This window comes from Cryptomeria japonica, chromosome 10 (assembly GCF_030272615.1).
Source record: "Cryptomeria japonica chromosome 10, Sugi_1.0, whole genome shotgun sequence".
Classification (NCBI taxonomy): Eukaryota; Viridiplantae; Streptophyta; class Pinopsida; order Cupressales; family Cupressaceae; genus Cryptomeria; species Cryptomeria japonica.
Genome location: NC_081414.1, coordinates 89027593 through 89048621, shown reverse-complemented (window position 1 = coordinate 89048621; position 21029 = coordinate 89027593). Strand labels below are relative to the sequence as shown.

At 38.7% G+C, this 21029-nt stretch overlaps 1 protein-coding gene and 1 pseudogene across 1 annotated transcript; both read left to right on the top strand.

Annotated features, from left to right (window-relative positions):
• Positions 1 to 10390: 10390 nt before the first annotated feature.
• On the top strand, positions 10391 to 11995 carry LOC131031527 (phospholipase A1-Igamma1, chloroplastic). Its single transcript, XM_057962663.2, has one exon. It carries the CDS (start codon positions 10480 to 10482, stop codon positions 11938 to 11940), a length of 1461 nt encoding a protein of 486 aa, XP_057818646.2. The 5' UTR covers positions 10391 to 10479; the 3' UTR covers positions 11941 to 11995.
• A 6968-nt stretch (positions 11996 to 18963) lies between these two features.
• Positions 18964 to 20552, top strand: LOC131031526 (phospholipase A1-Igamma3, chloroplastic-like; annotated as a pseudogene).
• Positions 20553 to 21029: the final 477 nt, after the last annotated feature.

Below are 21029 nucleotides of genomic sequence, written 5' to 3'. Positions count from 1 at the left end.
GTCATTACTAGTAGCGCATTCCGGGACAAGTGTCCTCATCCTATGTGATTTTGACCTAGAACCTAGAGGCAAGGACTGTGTGCGATCCTCAGGGATTGTTTCTTGACCAACTTTGAATTTTCTATAAAATTCTTCTTCTTATGTGGGTTCACCTGGTTCTTTGAATGTCTCGGTGAGTTCATAGTCACTGGAGGATTTGTCTGAATCCCATTCCCATTAATTGGAGTCTGTGGAATAGCGATTCTTTTGTTGAATTTTGGCAGCTTTGATTTGTAATGCTTCTCCTATCTTTTGAGCATTTACCTTGGAAGTCATGAAACCAAGTCCTTTCAAGCGTTCCTTTTTTAATGTCAATTCAGGTTGTAAAGGTTCAATGATGCCTTCCTTTCTTAAGCCAAGAGGACTTTTGCCATCATACCCAAATTTTTGTAGGATCTTGAACCCTTTGCCATATTTTTCACATGGTAGGCTGATGTGATCTTGTGTATCATTTTCAGGGTCTTTGTAAAGCATTTTGTATAAGTCTTCTTCTTCCAGTTCACCCCATCTTTGAAAGATAGTAGGGTCCCATTTGAGTATAATGATAGATACCAGTTTATTAGGATGTGGTCTTCCATATTCTTTTGGTGAACTCATAACTTGTTGTAAACACATGGTTTGATTCAAAGTGTATTCACCCATGCCCTTGTCCTGATATTTCCCTTTAAGCTCATCTTGTTTTGACGTTGAAGGTTTTAATGATTCAGGATCAATGTATGTAGAAGAAGGGACAACTTCCCTATTATTTGGAATGATCGTCTCAGTTTTTGGTCTCAAGTTATTGCAGTATATGAATGGATTAGGATCACCATTAATTGTTATTTCAACTCCATTGTGAGGTCACTTAATGCATTGGTGATATGTAGACGGGACTGCCCTCATTTCATGAATCCAATGATGTCCTAGTAATATATTTAATGTCAGATCTAGGTCTAGGACTTGACAAACCACATCCTTTGTAACTGGCCCAACTCTGAGAGGTAAGGTGACTATGGCTTTGGATGAACGTTCTTCATCATCATATGCCTTGATGGTAATTTTGTTTGTAGACTTCATAGCTTTATCTGAATATCCCAATTGTTTAATAATGTTGAATGTGCAAATGTTTAGACCTGCTCCTCCATCTACCAGGACTCGTTTTATTCGATTTTTGTGTATGAAGGCTTCAATGTGTAATGGTGCATTATGTGGCTGACTTACAGAGGCGTCATCGACTTTTGTGAATGTAAGGGAGTGTGGAATGGAAAGATATCCCACCATGGCTTGAAACTGGTCCACGTTCAGATCAGTAGGGATGAAAGTCTTACAAGATTTTGTCAAGAATGACTTTATGTGCGGGGGATATGCGTAAGAGCTCAAGGATTGAGATAAGCACGGGTGTCTTCCCCAACTGTTCTACAAGGTCATACTCAGGCTTAGTTGATGAGGAAGCAGTGTTTTTAGCTAGAGCACCTTGCAAAGTGAATTTACCTCGACGAGTTGTAACATTACATTCAGAGGTAGGTTCGGAAGAAGATCCAATGCCTTTTAGGACAATCTTGGGTCTATGGGTAGAATTCTCAGGCGTTTTGTCCTTGATGAAAATGGTAGAGACATAATTGTCCATCGAAATGTGATTAATAGTTGAATCATAGTTATAAGATGCTCTGGTATAGTTGGTTTGGTCATCTGTGGCTTTAGCTTTTCCCTTGTCATGTTTTGGGAATGGTTCTTTAAACATTTCATGTTCTTGATTGGATGAATGCCCTTCAATCCCAATGTCACCTTTATCAATAAGATCTTGTATGATGTTCTTCAGTCGGTGACAATTTCCTGTTTTATGTCCTTTGCTCTTATGAAATTCACAATACTCATCATCATTCCACCAATTTGGTTTAACCTTTGGCTCATATGGAGGCAAATCTGGAATTGTGATTATCTTGTTTGCCACTAGCTTCTTGAAAACTGACTCAAGCGGTTCTCCCAATGGAGTGTACTTTCTTCATGATTTGGAATTTGTTTGAGTATTCACCTGATTGTTTGTAGAGCTTGATCTGGAAAAAACAATTTTGGGTCGTATTGTATTGGCATCAACAACACCATCATTGACTATGTTCTTGTCTTTATTCCAAAATCTTGGCTTATCTTTTCCTTTAAAGTCATCTTTGCTTTCCTTGAATATCTTAATGACTCCTTGTTCAATTAGGACCTTCTCTATTGCTAAGCCTTTTTCAATGATGTCTTTGAAGGTGGACAAACAAGTTTTTCTTAGGTCATAACCAATGTCTTTGTTAACATTTTGGGTGAACATCTCTACCATTTGTTTTTGTGGAATTTCACAAGAGCATCTGTTGGCTAGATTCCTCCTTCTTTGTAAAAATGATGAAAAAGATTCTCCATCCTTTTGCTTGGTGTTGCACAAGGTAGTGACTGATATGTCTGTCTCTATGTTATATGAGAAATGTTGTATAAATGCCTTAGCTAAGTCATCCCATGACTTAATTCTAGGTGGAAGTTGGGAGAACCATTCCATAGCTTGATCTCCTAAGCTTTGTGGGAATAATCTCATCAAATATGTCTCTTTTGCTGCTACCTCAATGCAGGCTGTGAAAAACTGTCTTATGTGTGCCTTAGGATCCCCTTTTCCTTTGTACTTATCAAACTTAGGTGTCACAAAGTGTGTAGGAAATGGAGGCATTGGAATGCTTTTGTCAAATGGATAGGGACATATGTCTGTCATTGTGTAAGTTGGCTTAAGTGTATTTATGTCCTCCATTTTCTTTTGTAAGTCCTTAATTTTCTATTCCAAATTGTTCTTAGGTGGAGATCGACTTCTTAGACCATATCCCATGCTTGAACCACTGGGTGGAGGAGGAGCATGTTGCATATATGGATGATATTGATCACACACATGTTCATATGGAGGAGGTCTATAAGGATGCTGCGTATATGGACCACTTGGTATAGAGTCATGACGAGGAATGGAATATCTATTTTGTCCGTGTATACCATACTCTACAGGAATGTCATGAGTTTGTTCTAGTGTGTTGCCCCCAAATTTGATGCGGGGTTTCCTTGTGTCCAAATTTTGAACATGCCTTTGGATATCCAATTGCTTTGGTGGTTGGTCCTTAGCATTGGTGTGTGATTGAGTATATTTTTCTGCATAAGACTTCCATAATGATCTGCGAAGGTGAGTGTCATATGCTTGACCATGTGTGTATGGGACCTCTGGTTTTTGAAACAAAGATGATGGTGATTCAGGCACCATATGTGGTCCTCTATTGCCTCCACTATTAGGCCTCCTTTGATTCATGTTGAGGTGAGGTTGTTGAAAAGGTCGATTTTCCATTATTTGAGACATGTCAAAATCATGAGGAATCTTGGCTCCACTTTGTGCCATTACTTGTAAGAAATATTATCTATCTCTCCTCATTATTTTCTCAACCAATCTATTGAAATGAGGATCCATAATGGAGTTTTCCACTTCTGCTGAATGTACGAAAAAGTTGTCCATGTTGTCATTGTGTGTATCATTGTTGTTTGTACTATCCATGTTCTCAACATTTGGAATGTTTCTATAGGCATCCATGTCAGGTAATGTAGTATGATCAGAATTGAAAGAGATATCATTGTCAAACTCATAGGAACTCATGTTTGCAGACTTTTGAGCCTCTTTAGCTTCTCTCCTAGATTTTTGGGAATGGGTTTCAACCATGAACTAGGTATTGACCAAGATGTGTGAGACTAGATGAAAATGGAAAAGAGTATGGAAGACCAAGAGTTGGATGGAATGTGAATGAATCAAAGGTGTACTTGCAATGTCCAAAGTGTAAGACCAAGTATGTATGTAGTAGAGTAGGTGTGGCTTCCAAAGAGATGATGGTTTCTCTTGATGAGGTAAGTTGACCTTAACTCTAATTAAGACCAAATGAGACCCAAAGGTGATAGACCTTGATGAGGGACCACTTAGCAAAATGTTGTTGTATGTAGTATGTTGACAAAGCAAGATGAGGACAAACAAGTGACCTTTTGACTCAAGTTTAGACAAATGTGAGTGTAATGTAAGGTGTAAAGAAATGATGGACTTTGTGAGACCCAAAGACAGGTTGAATTCTAGATGAAAACCCAGAGAGATACCTAGGAAGCTCAATAAGTCTGAAACTGATTGTTCTTGTTTGCTGGATTGTAAAAGTTTTTCAATTCTAAACACAGACGTGCCTATATACTTCACAGACACGCTTAAATGACACAGATGTGGTTCTATCAGACACAGACACGTTTATGAGATTTTGTAAATGCAATGTTGTTCAAATGACACAGACGCGTTTCTGCCCTTCACAGACGTGGTTAGATGAAACAGACGCGATTCTGTCAGACACAGACGCGTTTAGATGACATAGACGCGGTTCTGTTAGACACATATGCATTTTTGAAAACTTTGTGCAATTTTTCCAATCTGTGAAGTTGTTTGTTGTGACCAAATCTGAATGTTCGACTATTTTTCATGACTAGGGGACACAGTGTTGATGAGGACTCAATGTTTGCAAGTGTGTAGACTCAAAATGACTCAAAGAAAAGTGTGTTGTTTGATGTAAAGTTGTTTTGCATACACTTGAAGACACAATGTTTTGATGTTTGGTCTTGAATGTTTGATTGTTCAAAATAAGACAAGCACAATTCTTATGGCTGGCCAGGATAATAGTTGTTGATCTCATATGAGGCTACACAATTCAGAGCGGATACTTAGATGCTTGACCCCACTGGCTCCACTCTCGGCACTCACGTCTCGGGGCAGCCAAGCATCAGTCCCCACAAAAACTCCTCGTGATGAACTTTGTATCTCTACTAAGAACCGTATGTGTGTGGGCCGCTCCAGAGGTCTGACCTCCTTCCCCAACAACTAGAAGGATTTTGGCTTCTAAAACAAAAAGGTTCTAGTAAGGGCATCCGCTCGTGTGGCCATACATGCGGTACTTTCAGCTCTGTAAATACAAAAGGCTCCCAGCCGGTAGCGGTTACACCCTACAAATGATCAAATAAATTTGATCAAACGGGTTTATGGGGAGACATAGTGTCGGTATGAACTAATCAGCATACGTTATCCATAGTTTTCACCATGAATACAGTTGTTTATAGTGGTTCGGAAGAGGTGGGTTTTCTTCGCTACCACTTGGGTCGTTCTCTCCTCACTAGTAGTCCTAATGACCACACAGGGAGACAAACCCTCTAAAGATGAAACAAAAAGAGCCTATTTCTCAAGACACAAAAGACACTGGTTCAATTTTAGTGCACCAATTGAAGTGTTTGCTAGTCTATGAAAATAAGGCACACAATAAAGATCAAAAACCCTTGCTAAGATCTTGCAACAAAGATTCGTTGGTAGTTTGGATTTGTTTCAAATGATCACCCCTTCCTGCAAGCACACAAGTTAGGTAAATTTTTAGATCCAAAAGACTTTGTGAAATAGGGGTCTTTAACAAAATGATTTTTCTTTCAAGACAAGTTGCACCACTTTTGTTAGCTAGATCTGAAAATGTTAGCTCAATATAAACCAGATCTGAAATCCGAATGTCGAAAAACCGAATCAAAGAAGTCAAAATGCAACAACTGAACACAGACGAGGCTATAAGTAACACAAACGCTATATAAATGCGCAGACGTGGTTAGATCTGACACAGACGCGATTTCTGAACACAGACGCGGTTTTTGAACACAGACGCGTCTGGAGACCTCACAAACGTGAATAGGGAACACAGACGCGTTTCTTAGAATCTGCAATGAAAAACTAAAATACTGTCAAGGGCGCAAACGCGATTCCAGATGTCATAGACGCAACATAAAATAAAAAACGTGATCCGAATGCACGCAGATGCGAAAATATCAAAATATTGTCGTAAATGTCAAATCTACAACTTAAAAACACAAAAGCTGCAACAAAAGATGTTAAATGCAAAAGGGACAAGAGTCCCACCGGGCGTGCCAAAATGTATACAATGAAAATGGATAACAACAATGTTGAAAGACTAAATGAATTCAACCACAAAACCCTAGCCTAACAACAACAAAGATCCACCATAACATATGAAGATTACCTAAGACAATGCAAATCAAATGAAATCACAAAGATTATACCATCACATGTCCAATAGGGTTTGGATCTCCATTTTTCCTATCTCCATTGATCTTGTTTGATATATTTGCTCTCAGATTTTATGTGTGCACAAGAGCTCAACAAAGAACGGAAATGTGGTTGCAAGTAGGCTTGATCGCATATGAAAGTTTGAAAGCGTTGAGTAGTCGAAATAATCATGGGGGGAGGGGTTGATAATGAAGGAAGCATCTCCTTATATAGAAGACACCCTAAGAAATGGAGGGATAAGATTAAGAGGTGTAAAAGATAAATGGTTAGCTATGATTAGAGGGTAGGTAGAGAAAATAAGAAAATAATGAGAGGGTAGGTAGGGTATGAATTTAAGAGATGAATGACATGTGTCATGGGTAGAAAAGGTTAATGAATTGATTAAATAAATAAAGATTTATTTAATTAATAGAGGAAGTGGGATCAAATTAAATAAATAAAAGTATTTATTTAATTTAGAAAAATGATAATTTAAATAAATAAATGTATTTATTTAAATGAGAAATAAGGCTAGAAGAGGATAAATGAATTAATTAAATAAATAAAGATTTATTCAATTAATAGAAGAGTTAGGTTAAAATAATTAAATAAATAAAGATATTTATTTAATTAGACATGACAATTTTAAGTGTCTACAATGGTCATCATGAAATAAAACATCATGGATAATAAAAGTTAGCACATTACATGAACATGCTTCTTTTGTCATCGAATCATCATGACAGACAAATAGTATCATAAATTTCAACTGTGTAATAAGATGCACCTTCATCATATAATTTATTATCTATATCAAAGAGAGGTGTACCTAAATCATGTCTATCCTTCACAATAAATATATCTTGTGTGTGTGTGTGTGTGTGTGTTTTGATGGAAAACACATATTGATTGGATCTATGCACTGATTCCATAACCTCCTAGACAATATAATATTTCCAAGGATGTATCTACTTTGATAAAAATTAACATGTTTATGATGAACAACTAGTGGAAAAATATATTTAATACACATGGTTAGAGCTTTGGTAATGATTTTAGGAGACATTTAAATGGGTGATAGGCCTCTAGATAGAAATCAACTTTGGATCACTAACTTTAAGTGTAAACTTGATGTTCCTTGGTTAATTATATGACCTAGATAACTACTATAATGCAATTCAAAATAAAGTTGAAATAAATTCTAACCAACATCCTTAAAGAGTATTTTGTAAAATTCATAAGGAAATCCATTATAACCAAGAGCTTTGTCATTATCCATTATAAATGTATTCAACCAAAACTCTTAGGAAAATTTTATCATTAGTAAAAATCTAATTTGTAGAGAGCCTGGATAGAATTGCACCCAAATATGCCTTAAGATCTTATTTCTTTTCTTGGCATAGGGCTTGAGCCTAGAATTTTTTGATGCAGTGTTAAACAAACACATGGAGTATGTTAGGACTAATAGAAAGCCCTTGACCATAATCTTTTATGTATTTGATTTTTTGAGATGAAATATTGAGATTTTTTAAGGTCATGGGGCCTAGAAAAATCCATTCGAAACATGAGCACCAACTTTTAACTCGTAAATTATAGCTTCAAATGGGCTCCCCTAAGTCTACTAGGAATCAACAATTATCACAAGGTGGTCTTGTGTAGCAATCTAAGTTTGGAATGGTATGTGGAAAGATTCAATCGAGCTTTGATGATATTGCCATGTTATATTTATGGAATGCCTTTGCTAGCTATCATCCAAACATTCTAAAAATGATGGTATGACACCAAACCACCAAACAGTCTAACCACTATCATATTTCATGTGCAACACCAATTTTCATACATGTTAGATGTCTACAAATGTGAGATTGTTTTGGAGTAATGATTTATCAAAAAATAATTTTTTTGTAGACCCACTTAATTTTGAATCAAATTACCAAATGGTTAAAAATGACACAATTTGGGATGAGTTGAACTAAAAGATCTTGAATAATGTAACTAGTTGAGCCAATATCATGGCATGATCAATTCTTTTAATGACTCTTTCAAACCCACTATGCAAACTAGACCAAGTGTGTTGAATTGGAAAATTGATTTGTTAGCCAAGATTTGGGTCATAAACATGCCTAATTTATTGTGTACATGGAACCATGTCTCTCTCTCACTAATTCTCAATTGTATAGGGAAACAACCTTGGTCGTTAGTTGCCACCTTAAATATATTATAGTCACCATTAAGAACCCATTGTATCAATGAAAAGCCATCTACAAGCCACCCCCCAAAGTAGAGTGATTTCAACTACATCATTCAAGACATGAAAATTTGGCATTTGAAATCTTAGTCATGTTAACCTAATGAGACCGCAACTTAGCATCAACAAATTTTACCATGCCACCTCGATCTTGTTCATGATTACTACTAAAACAAATATGATCTAACCATATGACTTATGGTATAACTAAAGCAAAAGCCAACAACCTCAATTGAAAACAAAGAATAATCTCTATCAATATTGACACCATAAATTTATGACATAGATGTACTAAACCCCTAAAATTCCATAAGATGCAATTGATGGAGCAAGTGTTTAAGGACGTGGTCCCATGGAGGGGGGCTTCCTAAAAAATAGAGCTAGAGTTGCTGAGATTTTTTAGGAAAATTTTAAAGTTGTTGGTCCCATGAATTTTGTAGTGTGGTTTAGCTTAAATAATTTAAGCTCCACAATTTAAGGAAGTTTGTGGTCTCATGAATATAATATTTTTGCGTTCTATACTATATGCATAATAAAAACAAGTAAAAATAATCCATTTATCTCCAAAACTATTTTTTAATATAAATTAATCTTAGATGTTTGACAAGTAGCAGATAACATCCCTAAGCTGATGGGGCAATTTGCAAGCCTAAAAAGTAGAGGCTCCTATTGTTTTGGAAAATATTCCAAATAATCCTGCAACACAGTTTTTTTTTATTCATGGGACCACCTCTTCCTTAAAAATAGAGCTTAAGGCAGGGGTCCCATGAGGAGGGCTTAAGCTCTATTTTTAAGGAAGAAGTGGTCCCATGAACAAAAAAATTTGTATTGTGGGATTATTTGGAATCTTTTTCAGGAAAAGAGGAGCCCCAACTTTTTAAACCTGCAAATCTAAGCGGGTGAAAGAGGGGTGGGGCTAGAAATTGCCCAGCTTAGGGATGTTAGCTTCCAATTGTCAAACATTTAAGTTAAATTTCTACTAAAAAAATTGTTATCGAGGGAAATGAACTATTATACTTGTTTTTATTATGCACATAGTATAAAAGACAAAGATATTATATTCATGAGACCACCAACTTCCTTAAATTTCGTAGTTTAAATTTTTAAGCTGAGCTACACTACAAAATTCATGGGACCAGCAGCTTAAAAATTTTCCCTAAAAAATCTCAGCAACACCAGCTCTATTTTTTAGGAAGCCCCCTCCATTGAACCCAACCTTAAAAACAAATACTTAAAAACCAACCCTTGCAACATAGAAAACCTATCACACTCAAACATTTTGACATCTACGAAAGCACTACCTTTTCCTAGGAACGTATTTTTCTCATTCAACTTCATGGGGAGGATATCAGGTTGGCTTCCTCGCAATTGTGGTGCATTCATAATTCCAAAAAACCATTAAAGAAAAAACCCTCGTTGGAAAGGGAGTTCTTGAAATTTGAGGCTTGATAGCCTCTTTCATGGAATCGCCACAGGGTTGTGTAAGCCAATTGCGTGCTCGCATGTGATTTAGAGGACACCATAAGCTTTATTGCTTTGTCATTGCAACGACTTATAGGGTTGGCCATTCGCACCATTATTGGGTCCCCTCAGTGACCTCAGCCAATACGTTCCGTCTCACCCAATCTATGTGACGATGTTGGAGCATATAAAACGTGGGAGTGGAATCTGGACCATTTAAGGAAAATGCCGCGAAAGTCCCATTTAACGTACTCCAAACAATTTAAACAAATATATTTCTTTAGAAAAGATTAGGAAGTTGGATGTTTGACCACTCTTTCACGGTTTACGAGGAACGGAGGGCGAATGGAAGATTTAATAGATTGACTGACCTCTACATTCAAAGCCTTCGCTTTCTATTTCACTTCTCACGCGGTCATTGACTACAAGGTATTGCCAAGTAAAAAGATTCTACGCAGATTTAGAATTTTTGTTTCGCTTTTCCCGACTCAAGACTTATAAAAACGCCTTACGTCCTCTCTGCATTCAACACTCGACCGTGCAGGGCTGCTTTCTTGTGCTCTCTAAATTGCTTCCCTTGCCCTTGCTCTCTCAAATTCAAGCGTACTTTTGTTGCGAAAACGCTGAAAATATGATGAATTTGAGGATTAACCTTGTGAACCAAAGCACAGGCATTCTGCCCAACGTGCCTTGTCTGAGCATGGGAAGCAAGCGCAACAAGCAGAGACAGAGAGTATCAGCCTCGAGTGCAACACAAATGCTGACCACGCTGGAAAAGGAGTACAAGAAAAAGAGCGGGAGCCCAAACGAGTATCCTCATTCCCACCACAAGGATATAAACACAGAGAGAAAGAGCAAAAGAAAGCTGAGCGATGTATGGAGGGAAGTGCAGGGTTCGAATAATTGGGAGGGCCTGCTAGAGCCAATGGACCGTCTCCTCCGCAGCGAGCTCATAAAATACGGAGAGCTTGCTCAGGCGTGCTACGACGCATTTGACTTCGATCCCTATTCCAAATACTGCGGCAGCTCCAAGTACAACCGCAGGACCATGCTCCAGGATCTCGGCCTTTCCCTCTCCGGCTATAAAATCACAAAGTATCTCTACGCAACCTCCAACATCAATCTTCCCAATTTCTTCAAAAAATCCCGGGCGGGGGAGAAATTGTGGAGCAATCATGCAAACTGGATGGGGTTCGTGGCCGTGGCTGAGGACGAGCAGGAAATAAAGAGACTCGGGCGGCGCGACATTGTGATCGCGTGGAGAGGCACCGTGACTCGTCTGGAGTGGCTGGCGGATCTCATGGATTTCCTCAAACCCGCCGGTTTCCATTCTGAACATCCCGACCCCCGCGTCAAAGTGGAATCGGGGTTTCTGAACCTGTACACCGCCTGCGAGAAAAACTGCCGCTTCGCCAAATCCAGCGCGCAGGAGCAAATACACGCGGAGGTTAGAAGACTGATCGAGATGTACAAGGGAGAAAAGCTGAGCATAACAATCACGGGCCACAGCCTTGGGAGCGCCCTCGCAATGCTTAGCGCATACGACATTGCAGAGATGGGAGTTAACGAGAAGGAGAATGAGAATGAGAAGATTCCCATCACCGTCTTCTCCTTCGCAGGCCCACGGGTGGGTAATTCCGCCTTCAAGGAGCGCCTGGAGCAGTTGGGGGTCAAAATCCTGCGAGTGGTTAACGCCCACGACAGGGTTCCAAAGGTTCCTGGAGTCCTGTTCAACGAGCATTTTCAATTACTGAGAGACTGGATCGACAAGCTTCCCTGGAGCTACTCTCATGTGGGAGTGGAGCTGGAGCTGGATCACACCAAATCCCCCTTCCTCCGACCCACAAGCGATCCGTCGTGCTTCCACAACTTGGAGGCGCATCTCCATCTCTTGGACGGATATCACGGCCAACAAGAGCGATTTCGCCTGGCCAGTGGACGGGATCCTGCTCTTGTCAACAAGGCAGCTGATTTCTTAGAAGACCATTTCCATATCCCGCCATTCTGGAGACAAGACCACAACAAGGGTATGGTCAGAAACGCCGAAGGCAGATGGGTTCAACCCCAAAGAATCAAATCCCACCTTGTCTAATTGTGTTGGAAAAAAAAAAATAGTTCTAATTTCAATTGAAGAAAATTATAACATAGAGATGCTGTTCAACAACTTAGAAATTTTATATTCATTCAAATTGAGATTACAAACATCTTGATCACGAGATCAAGGATCAATTGACCATAGAGATCAGAGCCAAAGAAACAATTACAATTTCACCTCAATAAATAAAGGTATTCTGCACATTGAATGCCAACTAAAAAAATAAAAAATAAACATGTAAATTCATGCACCACTACAGTGAGCTTTTTTATACAAATTGTATTTTTAGACAAGCATATCCTTAACTGTAGTTCTTCCCATAGAAATGGAAAAAAATAATAAAATTGAGTGCATGAAAATCAATAAGTTGGTTGAATTTTATCAACATACACACCATAAACATGAACAAAAAACACCAACAGTAAAAATTATACATATATGTGACACATGTTTTCCCACAATTATGTAATTAGAAGTTTGAACTTACAATTGAGGAGTATCTTGAGCAAACATTTCAATAGCAACTTATATATAATATACAAATAAACAATAATCTCTTCAAACCCTAAACCCTACAAACTACAACCCTTTGCAAATACAACAAATCAATACCAAACACCCAAAATAAAAAATTGCCATCAATAGTAAAAATTATACATATCTGTCACATGTATGTTTCCCCACAAATATGTAATTTGAAGTCTGAACTTACACTTAAGAAGTGTCTTGAGCAAAAATTTCAATAGTAACTTATATATTATGTACAAACAAACAATATTCTTTGCAAACCCTAACCACCACAAAATTCAACCCTTTGCAAATACAACAAATCAATACCGAATACATTTACAAACAAACAATATTCTCTGCAAACCCTGCCCATTGCAAAATGCAAGCCTTTGCAAATACAACAAATAAATACCTAATATCAAAAAAAACTTACCATCCCAACCCAACACGAAGTATCGAGCAGTAAATTCCATTCAATGCATAATAATCAATCAACTTGCGCTCTATGATACCAATTCACAAACCCAACTTGCATAAGATAGTCACAACCCAACACAAATCATACACAACTAATTACAAACAAAACCATGATAATTTGTGTGATATTTGTCTCTTTATCAAATATTGTAAAGCCCTTTCATACCCGTTTTCCAAACCTTGGACTATCTCTCATGCCAAACATAGACAAACACACACGGACAAGAAATAATTAACACAAGCAAGAAATATCCAACTTGGACAACCTCACCTTCGCTCTCTTCCTCTCGCCAACCAATTCACAAACAACCGTCTGTGCAACACAATCCCCCAAATATCTTGTTTCTTTTGAATCCTTAAGCAGGTCACTAGAAACGACGTCTGTAGTCGAACGAGCAAAAAACAATATGTTGTGTAAACCCTAGCCACTACAGAATGAAACTCTTTACATATACAAAAATGAATAGCGAATATCCAAAAAAAGGCTTACCATCCCAACATGAGATGAAGTACTGAGTAGTAAATTCCATTCAATGCATACTAATCAATCAACTTGGCCTCCATAATAACAATTTGCAAACATAATAGATGGATAGCAAAAATGAAAAACTCTGAAACCAACACAAAGTACTCAGTGGTCAATTTTGCACGCGTCGCCTATAACACAAGCTACGTTCATCGAAAAAACCCTACCACAGACCAATCATCCGCCAGGCCACGTTGTCCACAAAAACCCCATTGTCCGTTCACCGTGCGAAACCCCATCGAAAAGCAACTTTTTTGGATGGCTGACAACTTGCTAGCGAAAAAAGTCCATACTAAACACCTATCGACATAATAAATTTGTATTTTTATAATAAACATTCTAAAATAATATATATGAATATTAAAGATTATGATACTATATAATATATATTACCAACTATAATTTTATATGGTTTGTTAATAATTTGAAGAGTCATATATTCGATTTTAGAAAAAAAATAGCATGTCAATGAATACGGTCCAAAAAACATTTAGCCTATCATATACGATAGATGAAAGTGAAAAAACAACCATATAGACCATCAAATTCTAGGCATGTATTGCACACCAAGGTGCAATTGCTAGTTATGGTGCATTCATAATTCCCAAAAACCTTTGAAGAAAGAACCCCTGTTGGAAAGGGAGTTCTTGAAATTTGAGGCTTCATAGCCTCTTTGATAGACTCGCCACAATGTGAGGAAAGAACTGGTGCAAGCCAATTGTGTGCTCCACTTTGTCACTCGTATCTGGTTAAGAGGACCCCACAAGATTTATTGCTTGGAGGCTTTAGAGGCCAAAGAGAAAGAAAAAGAGGCTAAGATACACGTGTTGACAATAGCCTATAAATCTCTAGCAGACAACAATAGATTTTTAAAAGAGAAAGTGTCAATATTACAAGATGCACTTGTTGTTGGGAAGTTTGAATGGCAAAACATGAAGGATGCTTGGCAAAGTGTGAAAGATGTGTGGCAAATTTTGAAAGCTTCGACAACTTCTTACAGAGATGGTTTCAATGCCAAAGCATCTTAGGTTGAGGTGGATGAAACACCGAGTCAAGCATGCTGCATAAGAAAGAAAATAACATAGAAGGTAAAAGTAGTTTCTCAGAAGTTACTAAAACTTGGGCCAACACCAGCCAGGAAAATACAAACATAGAGAGGGAAAATTATTATCGGGTTGACGAAACATGAGTTAATAAGCTCAAAGAAAGACAAGGTAGAGAAGCAAATGTAATTATCAAATGAGTGAGGGAATAGGGAGAAATGAGCACACTCTCGACCTTACAAGAGACTTTCTAAGAGATATGCTACTTTGACAAGTTCAAATCCTCAAAGCATGGAGGGTTGGAAAATTGTGTGATGGGAAAAATAGGCCTATAAAAGTTATCTTGCCAAGTGTCTGTGACAAGCAAAACTTGTTAAATAAGAAGCAACTCTTGAGGGGTTCCCGTTTTTCTTGGATGAAGATTTAACTATGAGGCAGCTAGAAAAGAGAAGGGTTGAATTGACAAAAGTTAGAGCAGCTAGAGATGAAGGGAAAAGAGCATGGTTATTCAAAGGCAAAGCAGTTATTGCCTACTTCGGTCCCCACAATAGAACAAAGCAGCAAGAAAGCAACAAAGCAGCAATAACAAATGTAGTTGGTTATAATGCAACAAGGCCCATAAGATCACATAGAAATGAAAACTCAATGTTGATTCTTTCTTTCGATGACAAATAGCAATCAAGTTTTAACCAGGCTTCTCTAAGTTTAGTCTGCTAGAATTGTAGAGGCTATCCTTGGAGACAGGGACCTGGGTTAGGGCTTATTGTGGAAGGTAGAAACATCATTTGTCTTGTAGAGACTCATGAGCACGAAGGATGCAAGACTCCCACGTTTGAAGGGTATTTAAAAATGGCAATGTGGAACAAAGCAGCAAGTAATGGTAAAGGTCATGACGGTATAATGATGTCAGTGAAAGAAAAAGAAGGGCGTCTCATTCAGCTGGAAAAAGAGGATTTCAATAAGTAGTTTTTATGGTTCAAGAACACAAAAAATTGCAATATTATTAGGATTGCAACATGTTATTTTTCTCCACAAGTCTCCAAAACCTACAAAAAATATGGTCTAGACAACAAAGACCCCTTTGTAGCCTTGAAAAAGGACATTGATACGTTCTCCCAACAGGGTGAGGTTCTTCTTGTTGGGGACTTCAATGCTAGAACTGCAAGTGAACAAGCAAGCATTTCAGTTGTAAAGGTGATCGTAATCCTATTTGGATCACTGAAGAGGAAAAACATGAATGAGAAAGAGTGTCAGAAGACACCTAGAAAGGATGCAATCAATTTGGGGAAGAGTTGCTCACTTTTTGCGGCACCTTTGACTTAATTTTTTGTAATGGTATGATTAGATGGCCAAAATCTAGAAATGTCACTTGCAACACTTACAATGGGACAAGTGTGGTTGACTACGCAATTTGCTCACATAACTTAAGCCATAAAATTGAGGAATTAATGATTGGTGGGAATTTTTGGGATCTCAAATCAAATCACAGGGAAATTTGTTTAAGTTTTGCATGGGAAAAAACAAAGCAATATGAGGAGAAAATTCAACCATCTCAACAACAACATTCAAAGGGCAAAATTCTTTTGACACAAGAAAATGCTAGTATCTTCAAGGCTTCTTTGGAGAAGCTTCTTAAGGTGGAGAAAACTACTTGTCATGGTCTTAACAGTCATATGTTAACTAATTTGATACATGTGGCTCTCTCAAAGTGCAAAAGAACAAAAAAAATAAAATCTGAGACAAATTGTTTCTCGGTGAATGCATGGTTTGATGAGGAATGCAAAATGGCTAGGAGTTAAAGAGAGTCAAATAAAAAAGAGACAGACATCAAAGTTTACAAGAAGATTTTAAAGAAAAAGAAAGTTGATTTTATGATCACAAGGAGAGGAGCTAATTTTTCTTGGCAAAAATAATCCCCAACTTTTTTGGAAAGAGCTTCAACTAAGAAAGAAGCAGATTGAAAATAATATCACGTCAACACAATGTTTGATTATGCAAGGTTGCTTTATGAGCATGATATGGAGGTGGTATCCTCACCCTTGGTCAGCATTTCCACAAATCTTTTCACTATGCAAGAGATTGAATTGGGTATTAAGAAGTTGAGTCTTGGTAAAGCTAACAATTTAGATGAGCTTCAAGCAGAATATCTCAAGTGGGGCATGTATGTCCTTGATCCTCATATTACAAAACTATTCAATAACATCATCCTCCATGGGTTTCCTAAAGATTGGAAAACAAGTCTTGTTGTACCTCTTTTCAAAAGCGGCGATGTTATTAACCCTTCCAACTATAGGACCATAATGATCAATTCTTTGTTTGCTAAACTCTTTGGTAGCATGATAGAAAATAGAATCAGCAAATGGGTGGAAGAAAATCATAAATGTGCAAAGGGTCAAGCTAGTTTCAGACCTAAGCATTCCACAATTGACCATGGTATTACTTTGAGACACATCATTGAAAAAGCTTGGGAGAAGAAGGAAGAAGTCTTTTGTTGCTTTGTTGATTTCAAGAAGGCTTTTGACACGGTCCCTAGAGATAAGCTTTGGAGTAGGATGGAAGAACTTGGTATTCTGATTCATCTTAGAGCTCCTGTTCATAGGCTTTATGAAGATGTTAAAGTGAAAATCAGAACTTCAGATGACATTTCAAACAGTTTTAGAACTAATATTGGGGTCAAACAAGGGTATCCTCTTTCTCCTACTTTATTTGGCTTATTCATTGACAAGCTTGAAGAATGGTTAAACATGCAAAATGGCAAAGGTATTCAACAAGGTGAATTTGTTATAAGGTTGCTTCTTTATGCGGATGACCTCATTTTGGTTGCCAAATTTGCCCTTGGTTTGCAAGAGCATTTATTTTCCCTTGAGCGCTTTTGTAATACAGTGGGAATGCAAGTTAACATCGGCGAGACGAAAGTCATGGTTTTTTCAAATAAAAGGAAACAAAAGCAGCATAAATTTTACTTTGAAGGCAACAGTCTTGAAGAAGTTACAAATTACAAATACCTTGGGATTTATTTTAACAAAAATCTTAGTTGGGAAGGTTGCAGGCAAAAAGAACTTTAGGAGGTTGGAAAGCATTGTATGCTCTTAAAAATAAGTGTGGGGAGGCAAAGCTATGGGACTGGAGCACCATCCAAACTCTTTTTGGGCTTTTGGTGTTGCCGGTTGTTCTTTATGGATGTGAAATTTGGGCCAGTAGTTCCTTGGTCTCTCAATAGAAGCAAATAGAGAGAATTCAAAAACGTTTAATCACAAGAAAGTTCAAAATTAAAAGTACAGTTCCATATGATAGCATGTTAAGTGAAGTGGGAGTTGCCTCCATTGAAGCAATTGCTATGGTGCATCTCATTAGCTATTTAAAAAGAACCGAGCAATTAGGAGGAGATAGATGGCCTAAGGTTGTTGTCAATGATGTATTGAGCAAAAGGAAGAAGTCATGGATGCAACAAAACATTAAATGGTTGAAAAAATGGAACATCTATTTGAGTGTGTGCCCCACGAACAACAAGGAGTTAAAGGTATTCGTTATGGATAAGTTCTACAAAAAAATCTGGGGTACTGGGTTGGGTAGAAAGAAACAATATTATATCAACGAGTTCAACCCCACTTATGATCATCTCCAAAAAGTCTATATAGGGGCTAATATATCTTGGAGAACTAAAATCCTCATTGCTCAGCTTAGAACCAACTCTCACCAACTTCGATGTGAGACCGGGCGGTGGAAAAGACCAAAAGAGACTTGGGAAGAAAGAGTTTGCCTGTTTTGCAACACCGGGAGGGTGGAAACTGAAAAACATTTTATTTTGGAGTGTGAAGCACTTAAAGACAACAGGGATAAGTTTGTCAATATCTTAGCTGATAACACATGGTATAATTTATTCAGCAAGGAACATATAGAGAAGCTGGGTGCACTCATCATCAACTTGCATAGGCAGAGATCTGCTCTTCAGAAGTTGGTTTAGATTGGAGAGGTTGTCCCATAGGCTATTCTTGGCCTCATGTACGTTAAAATTCTTTCTTTCTTTCTAGAGTTGGCCTTCGCACCATTATTGGGTCCCTTCGTGACCTAGCCAATCTGTTTTGTCTCAGGCAATCTATGTGATGACGCTGGAGCATTTAAAACGTGGGGGTGGAATCTTGACCATCTAAGGAAAATGCCCCGAAATTCCCATATAACTTACTCCAAACAAATTTTAAAATAAATTTTCCTTAGAAAAGATGAGAAAGATGGATGTTTGACCACTCTTCGATGGTTTACAAGGTAGATTTAATAGACTGACCTCTACTATCGAACCCTTCGTTTTATATTTCACTTCTCACGCGGTCATTGACTGACTACAAGGAATTGTCTGGTAAAAAGATTCTACGTGGATATAGAATTTTTGCTTTGCTTTCCCCAACTCAGACTTATAAAAGTGCCTTTCGTCCTCTCTGCAATCAAAAGCTCGACCGTGGGCTGCTTTCTTCTGCTCTCTAAATTGCTTCTCTTGCGCTTGCTTTCTCAAATTCAAGCGCACTTTTGTTGCAAAAACGCTCGAAGCATGATGAATTTGAGGACTAACCTTGTGAATCAAAGCACAGGCATTGTGCCCAACGTGCCTTGTCTGAGCATAAGAAGCAAGCGTAACAACCAGAGACAGAGAGTATCAGCGTCGAGTGCAACACAAGTGTTGACCACAGTGGAAAAGACCGGGAGCCCTAACGATTATCCCTCCTCTCACCACAAGCAGATAAACACAAAGAGAAAGAGCGCAAGAAAGCTGAGCGATGTATGGAGAGAGGTGGAGGTTCGAATAACTGGGAGGGCCTGCTGGAGCCAATGGACCATCTCCAACGCAGCGAGCTCATAAAATATGGAGAGCTTGCTCAGGCGTGCTACGACGCCTTTGACTTCGACCCCTACTCCAAATACTGCGGCAGCTCCAAGTACAACCACAGGACCATGCTCCAAGATCTCGGCCTTTCCCACTCCGGCTACGAAATTACAAAATATCTCTACGCAACCTCCATCATCAATCTCCCCAACTTCTTCAAAAAGTCCCGGGCGGGGGAGAAATTGTGGAGCAATCATGCAAACTGGATGGGGTTCGTGGCCGTGGCGGAGGACGAGCAGGAAATAAAGAGACTCGGGCGGCGCGATATCATCATCGCTTGGAGAGGCACCGTCACTCGTCTGGAGTGGGTGGCAGATCTCATGGGTTTCCTCAAACCCACGGATTTCCTTTCTGAACATCCCGACCCCCGCGTCAAAGTGGAATCGGGGTTTCTGAGCCTGTACACGGCCTGGGAGAAAAACTGCCGCTTCGCCAAATCCAGCGCGCAGGAGCAAATACATGCGGAGGTTAGAAGACTGATCGAGATGTACAAGGGAGAAAAGCTGAGCATAACAATCACGGGCCACAGCCTTGGGAGAGCGCTCCCAATGCTGAGCGCATACGACATTGCAGAGATGGGAGTTAACGAGAAGGAGAATGAGAAGATTCCCATCACCGTTTTCTCCTTCGCAGGCCCACGGGTGGGAAACTCGGCCTTCAAGGAGCGCCTGGAGCAGCTGGGGGTCAAAATCCTGCGAGTGATTAACGCCCACGACGGGGTTCCAAAGGTTCCTGGAGTCCTGTTCAACGAGCATTTTCAATTACTGAGAGACTGGATCGACAAGCTTCCCTGGAGCTACTGCCGTGTGGGAGTGGAGCTGGAGCTGGATCACACCAAATACCCCTTCCTCCGACCCACAAGCGATCCGTCGTGCTTCCACAACTTGGAGGCGCATCTCCATCTCTTGGACGGATACCACGGCCAATAAGAGCGATTTCGCCTGGGCAGTGGACGGGATCTTGCTCTTGTCAACAAGGCAGCTGATTTCTTAGAAGACCATTTCCATATCACGCCATTCTGGAGACAAGACCACAACAAGGGTATGGTCAGAAACGCCGAAGGAAGATGGGTTCAACCCCAAAGAATCCAATCCCACCTTGTCTAATGGTTTGATTGTGTGATAATTGATTCGAGCTTTTTGATATCCATGGATTTTCAACTATTTATTAACATGCCTTCTACACATAAAATCGGAATGTACTTTCCAATCGGATCTAATATTTCTTTGATTTGCACGGTCTTTTAACATTAAGAAACTCGAAATTTTTAACATGACATGTGATATGGTTATCAGGCTGTTCATGGCACCTATGACATGACAGGTCTAATAAATATGGTCTGAAATGTTTTATCTTTAAGAAAAAGTTGAGCATCCCTTGAATCCGCGCCAGATCTAAAAGTATTTATACGGTGCTCATACCACGACGAACAGCATTTTTGTGCACCAATACACTCTTCGATGTCACACCTTACAACACACCTGCATACTACACAAATCTGCCCATGTTGGATCAATGGTCACACGAATCTACATAAATATCGAATTGGTGACATGAGGTTGTTTAAAGGTTAATATAGCAAAATCCATATATAATTAATTGAATGCAAAGGAGGCTGATATCCAGTTTACTAATTGAAGAATAATGTTAAATA

What these genes read in the sequence shown, in the direction of transcription:
- LOC131031527 (XM_057962663.2), top strand. Translation starts at nt 10,480, where the DNA reads ATGATGAATTTGAGGATTAACCTTGTGAACCAAAGCACAGGCATTCTG.